The 18030-nt window shown below is 50.0% G+C and overlaps 7 protein-coding genes across 7 annotated transcripts; 5 read left to right on the top strand and 2 right to left on the bottom strand.

The window, feature by feature from the left end:
- The first annotated feature begins 18 nt into the window (after positions 1-18).
- Positions 19-3231, top strand: VE01_10577 (uncharacterized protein). Its single transcript, XM_059464164.1, has 3 exons — positions 19-804; positions 858-2755; positions 2805-3231. The coding sequence occupies exons 1-3, from the start codon at positions 196-198 to the stop codon at positions 2860-2862; spliced, it is 2565 nt and encodes an 854-aa protein (XP_059319231.1). The 5' UTR covers positions 19-195; the 3' UTR covers positions 2863-3231.
- Positions 3213-5043, bottom strand: VE01_10576 (uncharacterized protein). The gene is made up of 4 exons (XM_018279973.2): positions 4336-5043; positions 4131-4276; positions 3631-4084; positions 3213-3571 (listed from the first exon to the last, which is right to left on the bottom strand). The coding sequence occupies exons 1-4, from the start codon at positions 4540-4542 to the stop codon at positions 3287-3289; spliced, it is 1092 nt and encodes a 363-aa protein (XP_018125227.1). The 5' UTR covers positions 4543-5043; the 3' UTR covers positions 3213-3286.
- A 697-nt stretch (positions 5044-5740) lies between these two features.
- CAT1 (catalase A) lies at positions 5741-8185 on the top strand (the record flags this gene model as incomplete). The annotated part of the gene is made up of 3 exons (XM_018279972.2): positions 5741-5965; positions 6064-6918; positions 6974-8185. 3 exons carry the CDS (start codon positions 5741-5743, stop codon positions 8114-8116), a joined length of 2223 nt encoding a protein of 740 aa, XP_018125226.1. The 3' UTR covers positions 8117-8185.
- Positions 8186-9198: 1013 nt separating this feature from the next.
- LUC7 (splicing factor) lies at positions 9199-10429 on the bottom strand. Its single transcript, XM_018279971.2, has 2 exons — positions 10347-10429; positions 9199-10261 (listed from the first exon to the last, which is right to left on the bottom strand). Exons 1-2 carry the CDS (start codon positions 10372-10374, stop codon positions 9435-9437), a joined length of 855 nt encoding a protein of 284 aa, XP_018125225.1. The 5' UTR covers positions 10375-10429; the 3' UTR covers positions 9199-9434.
- Positions 10430-10511: 82 nt separating this feature from the next.
- Positions 10512-12646, top strand: GPI16 (Subunit of the glycosylphosphatidylinositol transamidase complex-like protein). The gene is made up of 3 exons (XM_018279970.2): positions 10512-10942; positions 11005-11390; positions 11442-12646. The coding sequence occupies exons 1-3, from the start codon at positions 10581-10583 to the stop codon at positions 12419-12421; spliced, it is 1728 nt and encodes a 575-aa protein (XP_018125213.1). The 5' UTR covers positions 10512-10580; the 3' UTR covers positions 12422-12646.
- On the top strand, positions 12647-13974 carry VE01_10572 (uncharacterized protein). The gene is made up of 2 exons (XM_018279969.2): positions 12647-12970; positions 13091-13974. Exons 1-2 carry the CDS (start codon positions 12841-12843, stop codon positions 13828-13830), a joined length of 870 nt encoding a protein of 289 aa, XP_018125224.1. The 5' UTR covers positions 12647-12840; the 3' UTR covers positions 13831-13974.
- A 402-nt stretch (positions 13975-14376) lies between these two features.
- Positions 14377-17281, top strand: VE01_10571 (uncharacterized protein). The gene has a single exon (XM_018279968.2). It carries the CDS (start codon positions 14482-14484, stop codon positions 17020-17022), a length of 2541 nt encoding a protein of 846 aa, XP_018125223.1. The 5' UTR covers positions 14377-14481; the 3' UTR covers positions 17023-17281.
- Positions 17282-18030: the final 749 nt, after the last annotated feature.

Raw genomic sequence — 18030 nt, 5'->3', positions numbered from 1 at the left:
CTCATCCAAAGGTGGTGTCCATCAACTGCTTCTGGCAACACATTCATATTACTTTCGGTTGAACATCTTCCTAATCTCAACTTCACAAACATTTGCTACATAGATACGCTGTCCTTGAGCGCCAACAACGGCAATACCCGCGACATAGTCCCCTCCGAACGTCACACCTCCCAAGGACAACCTGGTGTAGGGTAGATGCGTCCTTCCGAGGGCAACTCTACCGACAGTACTTCCGATCGCCCTGTACCAGGAAAACGAAGAATCGCGGACACTCTCGGAACCGGAGTAGCTACGGCTGCATCCATGCCAGGCGGAGATAAACCAGGCTCACGGTCAGAGGCCAAACGACAGAGGACGATCGAGTCGACAATTGCCGGGCATCCGAAAGGAAAGATGTCGGAAACAATTGGCCTCGTGGCTCCCTCCAATGTTGATTTCCGTCGAACTGTTGGATTCCAGCCGCAATCAGGAGTCAGGAAACTGGTGGTCAAGAATCTGAGACCGAGCAGGGTTGCGGACCTTCGCGAGCATTATGGAAAGGTTCAGGTCCAAGTCCTGGACGCTGTGACGGCGATACTGAAGGCTCAGCAACCACGACAGCCGCTGGAACGTTTATATCGTGATGTGGAAGATATATGCAGGAACAACCAAGCTGAAGGTCTATATAAGGAGCTTCGCCACCGAACTAGCGATTATCTTGCATCCAGTGTCCTGGGAAGCCTCCAGAAGGCAGATAACGGCAATGACCCGCTGCAATTTCTCGAGGCGCTGTTGGATGCGTGGAAGGATTGGAATGCAAAGGCTGTTTGTGACTCTTACATGTCCTTGTTGATAGCCCAGACTAACATGTGCAACAGATGCGTATACGAGCCGTTTTTGGATTCCTCGACCGCTCATTTCTGCTCAATTCTAAGGAATATCCGCAACTAAACGACATGTCGATCCAGCAATTCCGATCCGTGATACTGGAGAACCCTGCTATTGACGGGCAGGTCTACGACGCAACGAACAAAATGATTGATAATGATAGAAAGCACCGAGGGCAAGACTCGGCCCGGTGGTTCAAATCTACTTTGTTCAAGGATATCATAATGATGTTGCTTATTACGAATCTTTATAAAGCACGGTTTGAGCCGAAGTTTCTCGAATATTCGCGGCAGTTTTTCTCGGAATTTGCGCTGATCGACGCTGATCTAAAAAATATGATATCTCAGTGTGTCAAGTTACTAGAAAAAGAAGGAGCGCGGTGCGATATACACAACTTGGATAGTGGAACGAAACGAGAGTTGCTATCAGATGCGCAAGATATCTTAATCAGAGACCGCTCCGAGTTCCTACTTGATGTTCACGCAGTGGGTTCGTTACTAGAAGCTCGCGATATCGAGTCATTAAAGTCGTTATACGGACTATTGAAGGGCTCCGAGATCCAAGATAAGCTGAAGACACCATGGGAAGAATATATAAAGAAGGCAGGTGCTACTATTGTCAGTGATCAAGGAAAAGGAGATGATATGGTGGTTCGTCTACTCGAACTGAAGAGATCACTGGACCTCATCACCCGAGACGCGTTCAACAAGGACGAGATCTTCAAGTTTTCCATGCGAGAGGCTTACAGCACGTTTATCAATGACCGGAAAAGCGCAACGGTTTGGGGAACGGGGAACTCGAAAGTCGGCGAGGTCATCGCGAAATATATCGACTTACTCCTACGTGGTGGTCTTAAGGCTGTTCCTCGCTCCTTGGCGTCAGACGAATTGGACCGGATAGATGCTGAAAAGCAGGGCTTGGCAAGCACTGGCGATGAAGATGCCGAGCTTGACCGGCAGTTGGAACAAGGCCTTGAGCTCTTTCGATTCATTGAAGGCAAAGACGTGTTTGAGGCATTCTATAAGAAAGACCTGGCCCGTCGTCTATTAATGGCGAGGAGCGCGAGCCAAGATGCCGAGCGGAACATGCTCACAAAACTAAAAAGCGAATGTGGCTCAAATTTTACCCATAATTTAGAGCAGATGTTCAAAGACCAAGAGCTGTCGCGGGATGAGATGATATCGTACAAGCAATCCTTGAGCAACACCAGCAAGACAACCATGGACTTGCAAGTCAGCGTCCTCTCCGCCGCAGCTTGGCCAACCTACCCAGATATTGCCATTAATCTCCCCGCCGAAGTCGCACGCCACATCGAGAAATTCGATCGCCACTACAAGAACAAGCATACCGGGCGCAGGCTAACGTGGAAGCACTCCTTGGCGCACAGTATAGTGAAAGGTCACTTCAAGAAAGGCGTCAAGGAGCTGCAAGTGTCCGGCTTCCAGGCCGTCATCCTCGTCCTCTTCAACGACCTTGCCGACGATGAGGCGCTCTCATACACCGCCCTCCAAGCTAGCACGGGCCTCGTTGATGCCGAACTCACGCGCACCATGCAGTCTCTCGCCTGCGGCAAAGTGCGGATCCTAACGAAGCATCCCAAGGGCCGAGAAGTGGCGAAGACAGACACATTTACCGTCAACTTGGCGTTCACAGACCCGAAGTTTAGGATCAAGATCAACCAGATCCAGCTCAAGGAGACGACAGCAGAGAACAAGGAGACCCACGAGCGCGTGGCGCTAGATAGGCAGTATGAGACGCAGGCGGCAATTGTGCGGATCATGAAGAGCCGGAAGGTGTTGCCGCATCAATCGCTTGTGGCGGAGGTGATTGAACAGACGAAGATGAGGGGCGCTGTTGAGGTGGGGGAGATTAAAAAGAACATTGAGAAGTAAGTCGAATTTTGTTCTGTGGCTTGACTAAGAGACTAACGCAAGCAGACTTATTGAGAAGGATTATATTGAGAGAGATGAGGGTAATTACACGTACTTGGCTTGATCGCCGGGTATTTGGACCTCTGTTGGCGGCGCTTAGGTGAACTGGAAAATTATGAATTTTGCATGATAAACGAGACACGGGTAGTGATAGAAGAATAGATAAACTGGTACAAAAGGTGTCGACTGGTGGTCTGCACTTGATACGTGTGGCACCAGCTGACCTTACCTTGATCGGTGCTGTTGTTTTTCCCATATGAAAAGGAGGGAGAATTTAGTTTGAATAATACACAATATGAGGCACTCTAAAGTCATAATTATCTACCAATACTCGTGCGGCCCAAATGTCTGAAAGGGATTGCCTGTGGCTTAGGAATGACACTGGCAATTTAAGCAGATAGAATAGTTTTTTTAGACTCTACTTCTAGGCATCCAATATTTAATCAAAATGAGTACAAGAATTCGCTATATCCAAGCCCAATCCCCGCTTAAGACGTGCATTTCGACGATGGGAAGTTGCAGCTCGACTTGCCGCCAGTGACTCTGGTGCCGGAGAACGTGAAATTCGAGCAGCTACCATCTCCACAGAGGATGTAGTAGTTGTATGCGCCGGAGGCAACAGTGCCCCTAACGTTCTTGAAGGTGATGCCAGAGATATCGACGCCGTTAGTGGGAATACCAGTTGGGCCACCGTTGAGATAGTCCTGCTGCACGTCAATGCCGTACCTGTCGATGTTCCTGAGCGTGATGCCGCTGTAGGTAACGTTCTTGACCTATTGATATGTTAATATCTATAAGACTAGGGGGTATATATAATGTTTGGGGGGCTTACAGTGCCGTTGGTGCCGGAGTTGGTCTTGATGCGGCATCCGTTCTCGCTGTTGGAGATAACTGAGTTGGAGAACGTAACACCGTCGACGACGTTGTTGCTCTTGCCTCCAATGGAACCGATGCTCAGTCCGTGGCCGCCAATGCAGGTCATGCCTGTAACGAGGATGTTAGAGCCGCTTGTCACAGCGACGCAGTCATCCTGGTTGTTGACGACCGAGTTTTTGAGCGTCAGGCCGCTGGTGGAGGATATGTCGAAGCCGTCCGAGTTGTGGGCGGCAGCCAGACCGTTGCTGACGGAGTTAGGCGCGTTTCCGGCAGTGTTGTCCAGATTGATGTTGTGAAGGGTGAGGCCGCTGCCGCCGGAGATGGTGAAGCAGTGAACAGGCCAGTTCCTGATGTTTAGGTTGGAGATGACAGAGTCAACTGTGTTCTTGACCACGACGAAGTGGTTGGGCCTGTTGGATTAGTTGATATTCTGGAGATGAGGGTATCACAGCTTACTTTGGAACACCTCCATTCGATCCCAGGCCATCCCAGTAAACTTGTCCGTTTCCATCAATGACATGTCCTGGTGCTCCGGTGATGGTAACTTTGGTGCCCCCAATGATAATGGGGTCAAATTTACTGTCTGGGGTTTTCTCGAAAGTCTAATGGGCCAATGGTTAGAGTCTGTATAACGGACGCTTCAGGTTTGTTATATACGTACAGTTTTGCCAGCGAAGGTGACTTTGGCGCCAGTCTTCAACTTGGAGAGATCAATCGCGCTTGCGGACGGAGCTACAATGTTCTTCAATACAATGTCTGTACATGACGCAACAGCAGAAGAAATCGATGCAAATTCGGTGACAGTACAGGGAGTAGCAGCGCTGGCTCCCAGTGCAAGGGGGACAACAGCGAAGATGGAATACTTCATGATGAACAGAGTTTGAGAATGCGAAAGAGAGAGAAAACTGCTGCGATGTGATGAAGAACAGAACGAAGACAGCGAATTAAACGGAACTTTACTCTCATTTATACATTACAGTCTTCTTCCTTTCACGGTTGACCGGCTGGAAATCTAGGCACAAGCTTTGGGCCAGAATTGGACAAGCTTTGCATATATCTTAGCTAAAGCTTTGAATCAATATAATTGATTGGCCAGCGTATCAAAGAGTTGTTCCCATAGCGGCACCCGGGAGACCGACAATTCTTTCCGAATTGAATGGATTAATTTGTGGAGGAGCCTGTAGTAAACGGCCAGGTGGGTTTTTTTGAGGCTTATTTCTTATTCCTCAAATCAGCATTCCTCCATTGGCACGGGGTCATGAATAGCTCGGATCTGATCTCAGTGCCCGTATCTCAACAAGACAGCCTTCTAAGAGGTGGAAAAATGTGGAATTCTAGTTAATATACAATGTTGGAGACGGGGACGGACTAGAGTTTCACTATCCACAAAAGCCACAATATACCGCATCAATAATAATGCGGGGAGCGGGGTGAGCCGTTGATTGCGGAGATTCTGAAAATCCGCAATTCGGCAGATCCATTGACCGCCTCGCCGCAATCCAGGGTCCTTCCGTTCAATGACAGCTCACGCGGTTATGTCATCATAGCTCATCGCTCCAAGTTAATGCTCTGAACATTTTTATAACAGCTCGGTGGACGTATGCATGAGCCCCAAGAACCTACAGTGGCGGCAGGGCCATTCTTATGATGTAAAGTATTTTCTCAGCGTGAACGGAATGAGAAGAATTTATTATTAATTCCATCGATTTTGAGAGGCTACACATGGTTTGACATGTGTTACTTCAATTCCTAACTTCGGATTTGCTGTGTTTATAGCTATGGATCTGACATATCATCTCGTCCCGCCGACGTCAGCGCATAGCAGCTCATTGGCAATAGCAACGTCATTTTACGATTTTGACTTGCAAACCAAAGTATGATAGCTAAGTATATGATTGATGCGTTATCTTCCTCTCAAATCTTTTGCTATTGCTTCCATGTTCAAGCTGGCCGCCTCTGTCTCGTAGCCGCTTTTCATATTTATCAAATCTTTCCTCTCAAGGATTCTATTTCTCATTATACAACTTATATTTTCCTATCATACGACATTTAGCATAGTGGTCATCATGTTACAATCTGTGCTCCGCGAAACGGTCCATACCGCGAAGGATGCATTGGCTGGTAACAAGAAGGTTGCAGACATCAAGAAAGACCTCGTTGAACAGACTGATAAGACGAAACTGACAAGTGACTTCGGCGTCAAAGAGCCCGACACTGATAACTGGCTTTCAGCTTCAACAAATGGCAGACAAGGCCCTCTGTTGCTGGAGGATAATTTTGCCAGAGAGAAGGTATGTTAGAATGTTCCATGAGTGATATCCATATCATAGGCTACCCTCTTCAAGGCTCTCGCGTCGTCTACTTGATATCTTTAGCTAACTGATGTCAGATTATGCACTTTGACCATGAACGTATTCCTGAAAGAGTAGTCCACGCTCGTGGTTCAGGCGCCTTCGGAACATTCAAGCTATATGAGAGCCTCGAAGACGTCACCCACGCCAAAGTGCTCACAGATACATCTCGTACCACTCCCGTCTTTGTCCGGTTCTCGACCGTCCTTGGAAACCGAGGCAGCGCTGATACTGTTCGCGATGTGCGCGGGTTTGCAACCAAATTCTACACCGAGGAGGGAAACTGGGATCTCGTCGGAAATGATATTCCCGTTTTCTTTATCCAAGACGCCATAAAATTCCCAGACGTTATTCACGCTGGCAAGGCCGAGCCCGACTCTGAGATCCCTCAAGCCCAGAGCGCTCATAACAATTTCTGGGATTTCCAGTACCTGCATTCTGAGGCAACCCACATGTTCATGTGGGCGATGAGCGACAGGGCTATCCCTCGCTCGTTTCGCATGATGCAAGGCTTTGGTGTCAACACCTTCACCCTTACCAATGCCAAAGGCATCCGCTCGTTCGTGAAGTTCCACTGGACTCCAACTCTTGGCGTGCACTCGTTGGTCTGGGATGAAGCTCTGAAGCTCGCAGGAAACGATCCCGACTTCCATCGCCGTGATCTCTGGGACGCCATCAAGAAGGGCGCTTATCCATCCTGGAAATTCGGTGTCCAAATCTGCCCAGAATCTCGCCAGGATGACTTCGACTTTGACATTCTCGATGCCACCAAGGTCTGGCCAGAGGATATCTTCCCAGTCCGTTATGTCGGTGAGATGCAGCTCAACCGTAATGTCGATGAGTTTTTCACGCAGACTGAGCAGATTGCCTTCTGTACTGCGCATGTTGTCCCAGTGAGTCTCTGCCATCTACCATGAGGGCGTATGGACAGTTATTAACATATCACAGGGAATCGGCTTCTCAGATGACCCTCTCCTCCAAGGCCGCAACTTCTCCTACTTTGACACTCAGATCTCGCGCCTCGGAGTCAACTTCCAAGAACTCCCCATCAACCGCCCTGTCTGTCCCGTGATGAACCACCACCGCGACGGCGCCCTCCGCCACAAAACCACGCCCGGCAATATGAACTATTGGCCTAACCGCAAATCTGTCGTCCCACCAGCCTCCGAAGCCAGGGATGACGGCTATGTCGACTTCCCCGAGAAGATCGCAGCCATGAAAGCCCGCCTCCACTCTGCCAAGTTCAAGGAGCACTTCAACCAGGCACAGCTGTTCTACAACTCGCTAGCACCCATTGAGAAGCTGCATATCCGCAAGGCTCTCGCCTTCGAACTCGACCATTGCGATGATCCGGTCGTGTACAAACGCTTGGTTGAACGCCTATGTAACATCTCTCTCGGGCTCGCCAAAGCAGTTGCTGAAACTGTGGGCGCGCCGATTCCCTCCAAGGCCGGTCACCCGAACAACGGCCAGACTTCTAAGGGTCTTAGCCAGCTCGAGTTCTCGGCCCGTGCTCAGGGGTTGAAGTCCACGATTGTCAGCCGAAACGTGGCGATCTTGGTGGCTGATGACTTTGACTTCGCCGAGTATGAAGCTGTCAACGCGGCACTAACCGCTGCTGGTGCGTTTGTTGCCACTATTGGCCCGAGAAGAGGAGCTGTCAAGGCGAGCGATGGGAGAGAGATGCAAACTGACCACCACTGGGAGGGGAAGCGTAGCGTTGCCTTTGACGCTCTCTATATCCCTGGCGGCGCGCATGTGGCCGCCCTCGGAAAAAGTGGTCGGGCTATGCACTGGGTGCGTGAGGCGTTCGGGCATCTCAAGGCTATTGGGGCGACTGGGAGCGCAGTGGAGTTTGTGAAAAAGGCTGTGGGTGTTGAGGGAATGGTGTTTAGCGGGTCCGGAGAGATTGTTGACTGCTATGGAGTTGTGACTGCAGGAGGGTTGGGGGATAAGCCACAGAGTATTAGGGAGGGACTGGACAAGGTGAAGGGGGAGATGAAGTTTGTTGACACGTTTGCGTTCAATATCTCGGAGCACAGGAACTTCCAGCGCGAATTGGATGGGATTAATGATCTGGTTGCTTATTAAAGGGGGGTGGTTGAAGGCATTGTAAAATTGGAACCGATAGAGGAGGATATAATGGATGTTGGATAACGGGCAAAAGTTTAAGTATGTATGATAGTTTACGAAAAGTGTATTATTAAACAAAACAGTTACGTCGCTACTGGAAGCCGCTTTTTTCTTCTCTCTGTCTCTTTGTTTCCCACTTACCCATGTGTGCAGGTGGCCCCCCCCCTACTAGCGAACACCCCCTATATAAAGAGAAGGACGAGGCAGTAAGAAATCAAAGAGGGCACATGGTCTAGCGGTCACCCTCACCTTAAGCAAATAACCATCTTCTCGGATTCGCGGGTTCGAGGCATCATGGGGTGGATTTTTCACCAGACACGTCGTCTGGTTTTTTTGCATTTTAATTTTTTGGATTTATGTGAGTTTGGCAGATACTCACAACCGCCAGAACCCCGACCCTTTTTATATACAACCGAACTGAAAGCGACATCCACACCACAGGACTGTCTTAGACCCTTTATTCACATTGTGGAAGCTATCATAAAATCTGACGTTGCCATATATTTTAATTCGAGCTCCACTCATCTCTCTCTCATACGTCTACGTCATGGAAACCGTTTTCTACTTTGTTGCGTTGTTAGTATGAGGATACTGTTATTCCAAATGCCTGTTTTGCTGTGTCATTTGTATGATGGCGATGAGTCAGAAACAAAGCTGCGAAGATAGCTGGCAACGAAGGCAGATAAAAATTTATAGATATACAGATCTTGAATGATAATCGGGCGTTGCAAACGATATACGACGGAGACTATGAAACATATAGGACTTTAATCCACGTCAATGGAAAGCCGTACATTCGCCGATTTGTGCTTGTTTACCAATTTGGTCAAGCCCCCTATTTCCTGTCACCGATAGGCCCCCATTATCCCAATTTCTCGCCGTTGACTGGTTTTATTGTCACTATTACCACCCGTCCCGTTTTCTTATAGCCTCGGGCCCCACGTATAGTAGCACCTCTTGTTTCTAAGTTGCGCCGCTCTTCACTTTTGCTGGATCTGTTCGTGTTCTGCGTATATGGCAGAATCAGTTGATGCTTAGCGCTCGGACAAGAGTAGTTATATGCATACACGGGTATCTTTTGAGATTTAGTTCCTCGATATCAAATCCATCATTGCAATAACTTCAGGGTTGACACTACTGTCGTATAATACACGTTTTAAAATGACTACCAAGGTCCTCTGTGCCCACCAAAGCTTGCAATTCTTGAAATCCTTTCCTCAACGCCGCCCAAGTTAGTGTACGCCTGATATTTCGCCGATTCGCTGCTCCGTATAAATCACCACCCTCCTCTGCCAAATCCTCCCCTCCCTCTCCCACCCCTGAAACCTCCACCTCGTCCACCGCCCCTCCCTCCAAATCCGCCGCCTCTACCACCCCATCCCCCGTCATCATAACCGCCTCCATACCCCTTATCCCTGTCATCTTCCGCTCTCGGCGGCGGTTGGCGTCCCTTGAGCTCCTTCTGTAACTTCTCCGCTTCACGCCTCATCTGCGCATATCCCAGATGCATCTTCCCGTAAAAGTGGTCCGCCAATCTCCTATCATTATCCAGCCTGGACAAGTACGCGCCACACACATCGCAGACCTGTAACTTCTGGTGTCCGCTGGGACCCGACGTATCTGACAGCGCCTTCAGCTTTGCCTCATGCTCCGATTTGGTCAGCAGCGCCGCGCGGATGCGCACATGCTCGTCGAGGGCACGCGACACGAGGCCCGAGCTGCCGAGGACTTCGATCTCGAGCAGGCCGGTCTGGATGGAGGCAGCGAGGTCGGAGATCTGCTTGAGCAAGGCGTTGGTCTGGCGGATTTCGTCAGGGGTCTTCTCGAGGCGGCGCTGGGCGGTGTCGATGCGCCGGTTGCAGTCGTCGATGTACTTCTGGAGGTCGCGCAGGTAGTCGAACTCGAAGGAGTACTTGGATGGCGCGGCGAGGTATTCCTCTTTGAGCGGCTCGGAATGCACTTTTGGGCAGGGTCCGAGGTCCTGCTTGGTGTTTGTGAAGAGGTCGTGAGGGCAGGTGCCGACGAGGTAGGAGCGGCAGAGTTTGGGGTCGGTGATGGAGAGTTGGGCAGAGCGTGTGGAGGCCGAGGCGCCCATGAGCTGCTCTGTGATGTGTTAGTTGAGGGCCATTGCGGGATGTGAAAGCAGAGCAGTAGATGATGCTGAGGAAAGAGATAAATGTATACGTACCAAGCAGCTTCCTTTGTTCTGCCGCCATGATGATGTGTGTTGAACGTACAGCGACACAGTTGTCGTTGATAGTGAACGTCGCGAGGCGGAGGGTCGCGATAAATTTCAGCCCTGCGGCGAGGCTATTCACGCTAGCATCGAGCCACAGATGCACCTTTGGCCTCGCCCCATAATTCAATCGTATCAATGAACCCGCCAACCCGCGCCTCAGCATAAGCTGTAGGCAAGTCTGCTATGTATCTACGGTCATTACTTCTCTTAATCGGCGCTGGATTAACGTCTTTTATTTCGCCGGTCCAGGCATCCGAATACCACGAACAATTGCTCCTCCGCCCCCTACCACCGAGCTCCGTCCTCGCATCATTCAACTTCCGCGCGAATACCACGGCAGAGGCCTTTGAGCAGCAGAACTTCCGCTACTTCCCGCGCAGTCTGGGGCAGATCTTACAGCATGCAAACACACGAGAGCTTCATCTGAGGTTCAGCCTCGGCCGGTGGGATGCTGAGAGTTGGGGCGCGAGGCCATGGGGAGGGGAAAGAGAGGGAGGCACGGGTGTAGAACTATGGGCTTGGGTGGAGGCTGATACCGATGAAGAGTGAGTTCAATGTTTACTGGGGTTGATGTGGATGAGGCTAGAGATACTAATGCGCTGGACAGGGCGGATGGTCGTTGGCTTACTCTCACGAATGCGCTTTCTGGTCTCTTCTGCGCCTCCTTGAACTTCATTGATTCGACTCGCACTACACGGCCAGTTATTTCGTTCGAGCCACGGGGCGACCACAGCGAGGCGTCGCTACAGAACCTACACCTGCTTCACGGGACGTTGCCGAGAGAGGTGGTCTGCACTGAGAACTTGACGCCGTTCTTGAAGCTCTTGCCGTGCAAGGGCAAGGCAGGGATTAGCAGCCTGTTAGATGGACACAAGTTATTTGATGCGAGTTGGCAGAGCATGAGCGTTGATGTTAGGCCTATTGAGGGTGGGTTGGAGATTACCCAGACGATTGACATGGTGTTGGACATTCAGAGGTCGAAGCGGCCAAGAGGTACGTTGTATATCTACAGCCATGTGTTTGACCATGTTAACAGTACGATAGACAACCCAATCCCACGGCCAGTTCCATATCACGAACTCAAGTGCGATAACTCGAAGCCATACAGCAACGACCACACGTGTTTCCCGCTCGACGAAGCACAGGGCGAGGATTGGTCATTATCCCAGATATTCGGACACCCATTGAAGGGTTCATGTCCACTCGCCGAGGAAGATGCTGAGTCAGTCTGCATCAATATCGATAATGATGCCGAGGTCTATACATCGGGCAATGCTGTTGAACGTAAAGACGGCTCTGGTTTCATGCGCTGCTATAAACTCTCGGACGAGATCTTCGAGCTGAATTTACCAGCCCAACACGCAAAGCCAACGCCGTTTGAGCAGCCATTGCTCTACGCCGATCGCTCTTTTAACGGCTATGGCCAAGAGCGAGGAGGAGTTCAAGCTATACTCAAGAACCCTTCACCCACCGAGACTGTGGAAATCATCTACATGGAATCATTACCGTGGTTCATGAAAGTATACTTGCACACATTGAGGGTGAAGGTTAATGGCGAGCCAAGTGACCTTATCAAAGAGATGTACTACCGCCCAGCGCTTGACCGACAGCGTGGTACACAGCTCGAAATCAAAATGGACGTGCCAGCAAACTCGACAGTTGTTCTCAGCTATGATTTTGAGAAGGCTATCCTGCGGTATACGGAGTATCCGCCCGATGCTAATCGCGGTTTCGATGTACCAGCGGCAGTCATCAATATCGGGAACACGTCAATTCGCACAACCTCCTTGCTACTACCACTTCCCACACCGGATTTCAGCATGCCTTACAATGTCATCATATTCACCAGTACAGTCATGGCACTTGCGTTTGGGTTCGTATTCAACCTGCTGGTTAGGAGATTCGTGGGTGTGGATGAAGCCGAGAAGTTGGACCTGAAAGGCGTCAGGGAAAAGGTGCTATCAAAGTTCAAACTCCTAGCAAACAAGGCCTCAAAGGGAAAGAAAGCCGGAAAGACTGAATGACACGCATGGAAATCTAAATCAGAAATGATATACTGTATATTATCCTAATGGTCGTAATATATGCCGGTTCAGCCAAAACAGTATTTGATCAGGTGATCCCCCGCATTCTGAATGACGAGATGGTTTTCCTGCAACCAGTTAGCACATCACGCTAAAGCGACCAATGCCCACTAACAGCTCACCCTTGCAAAACCCCGCATTTCCCTGTCGACTAGGCACAAGACCCTCCTCCTCACTTAGTCCGCGAGACACACCTCCATCATCACTTCCCCTCACCATCTTTGATCAATTACCATCTGTGAATCCATCAAAACATATCCAAATAACATCCTTTAAGAAGCTTCTTCAATAGCAGCTTCATCTCAAATTCATACTTCATTCAATATTCCAGTTCTCACAATTCCACACTCATCGCAACCATGGAAAACACGACTGGGACCATTCCGGTGGTGAAGGTCTTGTTCGCTCTCTACCCAGGAATGGATGCCCTCAACGTTCTTGGGCCTTTGGAGATCTTGAACAAGGCCAACCACAACATCAATGATGATAGTAAGTTCACTCTTGTTCTCTAGTTCTCACTTTATCATAATCCTCATCTCATAATGCACACCTCACCACCCTTTGCTCCTGCATCTTGTCTTGTGCCCCGGCTAATCTGAACACTCATAGGCACTGGAGCTTTTGATTGCACCTATGCATCCGACACTCCTACCGTGGAGTCTGAGCAAGGTGTCATCTTTAAATCCGATGCCTCCTTTGAGGAGATTCACAAACATCTCAAAGACTTCGATATTCTGATCGTCCCCGGCGGTGACGTTGAGGCTATTATCAAGAACAAAGTTCAAGGTCAACCCCTCAAGATCATCAAAGCTTTCTCCGATGTCCAGCAGAAGTATCCCGACAAGGAGCGAACTCTCATGGCTGTTGGCACTGCCAGCCTCCTCCTTGCCCATGTGGGTACTCTTTCTGGCCTGTCCGCCACCACCCACCCAGACTTCTACACCAAGTTTGAGAACGTCTGTTCCCAGGCTGCCCAGCGTGACCTGGCCGAGCGCACCAACGTCTTGGAGGAGCGCTACGTTGTCAACAACCTTCGCTTTGACCTCGGCGAAGACATTGATGAGAACCCATATATCAGGAAGAAGTCTGATGCTCGTCGTCCATCAAATGCCCGCAAGGGATCGAACGCCTGGAAGGAATCTAACACCAGGCGCGAATCCAATGCTCGTCGTGCCGCGATGTTGTTGGGCGGCTTGCGGGTTATCACATCCGGCGGCACCGGGTGTGGCATGGATGCGGCGTTGTATTTGGTTAGCATCATGGTTAGCGTTGATACGGCGAATGAGGTTGCGCGCATTTTGCAGCATAATTGGACTAAGGGCGTTGTTGTTGATGGGATAGACGTCTGAGCATTGCTTGGAGTTTATAGATCGCATAGATCTCAGTGTATGTTGGGATGATGGCATGGTCCACACGTTACCCAGTTTAGTCATGATTTTACGCTCTCTGAAGTTACTTGTTTGTTTTTAGCTCAATTGAAATGAATCTCCCTACTCTATTATATAACAGATGTGTTCGTGTTCGTTTTGTTGATTGTGTCTTGGAATATCTTGTCGACAAGCCTCAACCTCGTCTGGTCACAGTACGTCACGCGCTCACCAGCACTTTCAACAAACACAACATTTTGTGCCTGAGCTTGCTTACTGTAAATCATAGTACAGCTCCATAACAGTTCCCTTCAAGCCTATACTAATGCATTTAATTAAATTAAACGTGTCCGATGTTCTATTGTGATTATTCTCCAATGACGATGAGGTTTATAAGACATGAAACCCCGCACTGATTGACAAATCTCAGCCTCGTGGTACGTGGTACCTGAGTGTCCCCAGCCTTGCGCTAAAATAACCAATCACGACAACCGTGTTGCTTCTATTTACATATTTACAGTATAAACATATCAGATAGCACAACTTATCGCCCATAAGCCTCAACGAAATGCACCGCTCACATGCCCAACTATCTCCGACATAGTTAGGGTTACGACATAGGCGTCGGCCGCGATGGCAGCCCACCAAAGCAAAATCGCCATCGCCGACGGGGGCCCGGTGATGACAACTTCGCGGCGGCCCCCCATGACAAGCAAACAAGCAAAGAAAGCCCACGCAAAGGCCAACAATATACCAAAAATGAACTGGAAGGAACGCAAGCGCATGGAGGCCGCGGAGCTGGCGGCGCAGAAGAGGGAGTTTGAGAGGGAGAAGGCGCAGGCTAAGGCGAGGGCTGTGAAGGCGAAGAAGGATGCGAAGGAGGAGGTGGAGAGGGCGGAGAGGAAGAAGGCGGGGGTTCCGGAGAAGAGTAGGTGGGTGAGGCCTAGTCAGGGGAGGATTACGGGGTTTTTGGGGCTGGGGAAGAGGGGGAGGGGTAAGGATGTGGAGGAGGAAGAGGAGGAGGGGGGGGACGAGAGTGATAACGATGCCGAGGAGCCGGTGCCGAAGAGGGTTGCCATGGATGGAGCCGAAGATGATACGGAGGAGGAGGAAGAGGATATGCAAGAAAGAGAAGATCGCATTTCTAAAGCCCAGGGCAATGTCCCCGCAATAAAAACGCTGTGCGATACCGAGGATGGGGAGGAAGATGCACAACCAGAGGATAGGCCCGGGCCTCGGGAAGATGTCCCTGTTGTTAGGACTGAGAGGGAAAATAGTTTGGAAGCACAGCCAGAGGCAGAAGTTCTGCAAGATCCGGAAGATCCGGAACTAGAAGTTAAACGAGAGCTGGTGGTTCAGTCCGAGCCCGAAGTTCAGCCAGGACTTAAAGAGCAGCCGGAGCCAGAACTTCAAGCTGATCTGGAAGACTCACCAGAGCCGGAAGTTCAAGCGAGAGCAGAAGTGCAGGCAAGCCCGGCAGCTGAAGAAGAACAAGAGGTTCAAGCAAGCCCAAAAGTGCAGGCAGAACCGACTGCCCATGAAGACAAAGAAGTCCAAGTCGAATCACAAGGACATCCAGTATCTAAGCCCGCCGACCTAAAACTTCCTCCGAGCACGCAGTACTTTACTAGCTCGCAGGATTTCCTAGACGATGATGACATTTTTCTGGAGCTGGCAGCAGCGCACCAGCTACTTTCTGAATCGTTTGATGCAGGAGAGAGGTCGCTAGCTGCATCCCATTCTTCACCGAGGATAGAGATAAAGGAGGCACCGGAAAATGCACAAGCCAATGTCGCTAAAACTATAGTCGTGGATTCACCTCAACATTGCCCTTCTCCGGCCATCCCAACCAAACCAACAGCGTGCCCTTCGTCTCCACCAAGGCGGCAACTAGCATCACCGGTTTTGCAAAGAACGCCACGGCCTCGGATCGAGTTCAACGGTTCAGGGGTTTCACCGGAATTAACATCTTCAAACCCCTTTTCACTGAAGCAGACAGCGTTACGGTCAATGAGCAAACCTATTCCGAAACCCAGTACCCCGGTTGTAGCTTCGGTTATGGGCCCGCCAACCTCCATCGTCCGTCCTCGCACAACCTTGTCGACGCCTATACGCTCGCAAAGCAGACAGATGCCAGCGCTAAGGGCGAATAACTCCTTATCACAGAGATCTGCGCCAGGTTCTGGGACGGGTGGCTCTAGCCATCGTCTACCCCTAAACGATATCTCAAAACACGCACAGAATGCATCAACCAAGGCAATGGCATCACCCTCCGCTCGCTCGAAGCCGTTCCTCAAGCCCAGCCTATTACCCACCCACGCAGCACCGAAAGTGTCGCCGTCCACCTTACCAACAAGCACGCAACTATTCCTTGTTGACCACCTTGATGATTTCTTCCCCAGCCCATCGCAAGAACTGCGGGAGTTGCTTGAAGATATTGAAGATGATGACATCCCATCCAACACCCAGGTCGCTCGTGAAATTGGGAGAGACAGTGTGGTAGCACGGCCAATCCTTGTTGAACCAGCACAACCAATACTAGACGACGATTTCCCATGGATGTCTTCTCGAGAATTGATGTTCTCATCACAGGAATTACGGGAGCTTGAGTTGCCGAGCAAGGTATCCCCTGTGCCCGCGCCGCCACCGACGCCATGGGATATGAGGCGCGCGCGGAAACCAAGATTCTTCGTTGAGAAGGAGGAAGATCTCTTTGCTGCGGCCATTCACGAAAGTAAACTTCAAAGCAAGGTAGATGACGAGGCAGCTAAGCTGCGCTTGGAGAATATGAGGATTGAAAGAGAACTACTCGGCACTAGACAGTCATCGCAGCGTCACACACCGAGTGCCAAACGACAGAGTCAAGATGCGACCAGGCTAGATGCAGGTGCAGATGATGTATCGGAACAACTAGAGAGCTTAAACGCAAGCCAATTGACGAAGCTGATGGATGGGATTGAAAGTGACGAATACAGCGATGATTTTGACGACGAGGAAGCCGAAGCTTCGATGATTGCCTTTGGTCATAAGCTGGAAAATCCATTTGCACCAGTCTACGAGACTGAGACTGAATCTGAGACCGAGTCGGAGAAACATGAGAGTTTCATACAACGCTTCTTGGAGGACGACGCGGAAGCATTCGCAAATGCAGAGGATGCATATGCGTTTATGTGAAGTTGCTGGTAGTTATGGTCTGACAGGTCTTCTGAGGAGGCACTGGAACAGCGGAGAGGCACAAGAGAGGTGGCGTATTGTTATTTTATGTCTGGATAGTAGGAGGCATGGCGGGGCTCCAAAGGATGGATTGAATTTGGCATTGTATTTGGGGGAGGAGGACAAGATATGAGATACCCAGGGCGGTGGTTTTGGCGTTTTTAGAAGTGTTTTTAAGGCCAGTGTTGGAATATGATCAAAGAAGTGCTTGATGCCCTTTATTCTGCTGTCGGTCTTTGTATGTTTGGTTTGAGATGTCAAACTCGTGATGGTGCGTCTCTAACCTAGTAGCGTTGTCTCGCCACGTGTATCCAGTAACGACGCTGCAAGTGATATCAAATTATAAACCCGCATACGATGTCTATAAATCTCTCTCTGACCGCTCTCTCTGATAGTATTCCTCGCAGTAGTACTGCAATTGCCCATCCCCTCCGCTTACCGCTCCCTCCACCGCTAAACCCAACAGTTCCCCTTCCCCTTACTGCCAGCCCCCAACCCTCTTTTTTCAGGCCAACCCCCCACCACAGGCGAGAGCACCTATATAACCCAACTTAACTCATCTCCAATCCAAGCGGCACAGTGGCGCAGTGGAAGTACCACTGTCTGGACAATCTGGCCAGCGGAGGACAAAAAGGTTATGGATTCGAGACCCGGCGAGGAGACGATGAAACCAAAATGGAAAGAAAGAGCTTGGAAGCGATCGACACGAATCAACATTAACACCAAAAAGAAAAATCATAAGCGATTTTCTCCTCATCAGATCTCATAATATTCGCCCAGATCTGATGAGTCTTTTGCTTTTTTGATCTTTATTTTTATCCTTTTTGCCTACGCTTTATCCGAGAGGGTACTCTGGGTATCCAATATCTCACTCACTATATAACGGCGAGCTTCCCACGCGCTCATTTTCAACAAAAACTTCATATCCACAATCAAATCGCCTCTCCTCCCCCCTCCTCTCCCTCCCCC

The sequence above is a fragment of the Pseudogymnoascus verrucosus genome, assembly GCF_001662655.1.
Source record: "Pseudogymnoascus verrucosus strain UAMH 10579 unplaced genomic scaffold scaffold_84, whole genome shotgun sequence".
Lineage (NCBI taxonomy): Eukaryota > Fungi > Ascomycota > Leotiomycetes > Thelebolales > Thelebolaceae > Pseudogymnoascus > Pseudogymnoascus verrucosus.
This window is presented reverse-complemented; position numbering and strand designations above follow the sequence as displayed.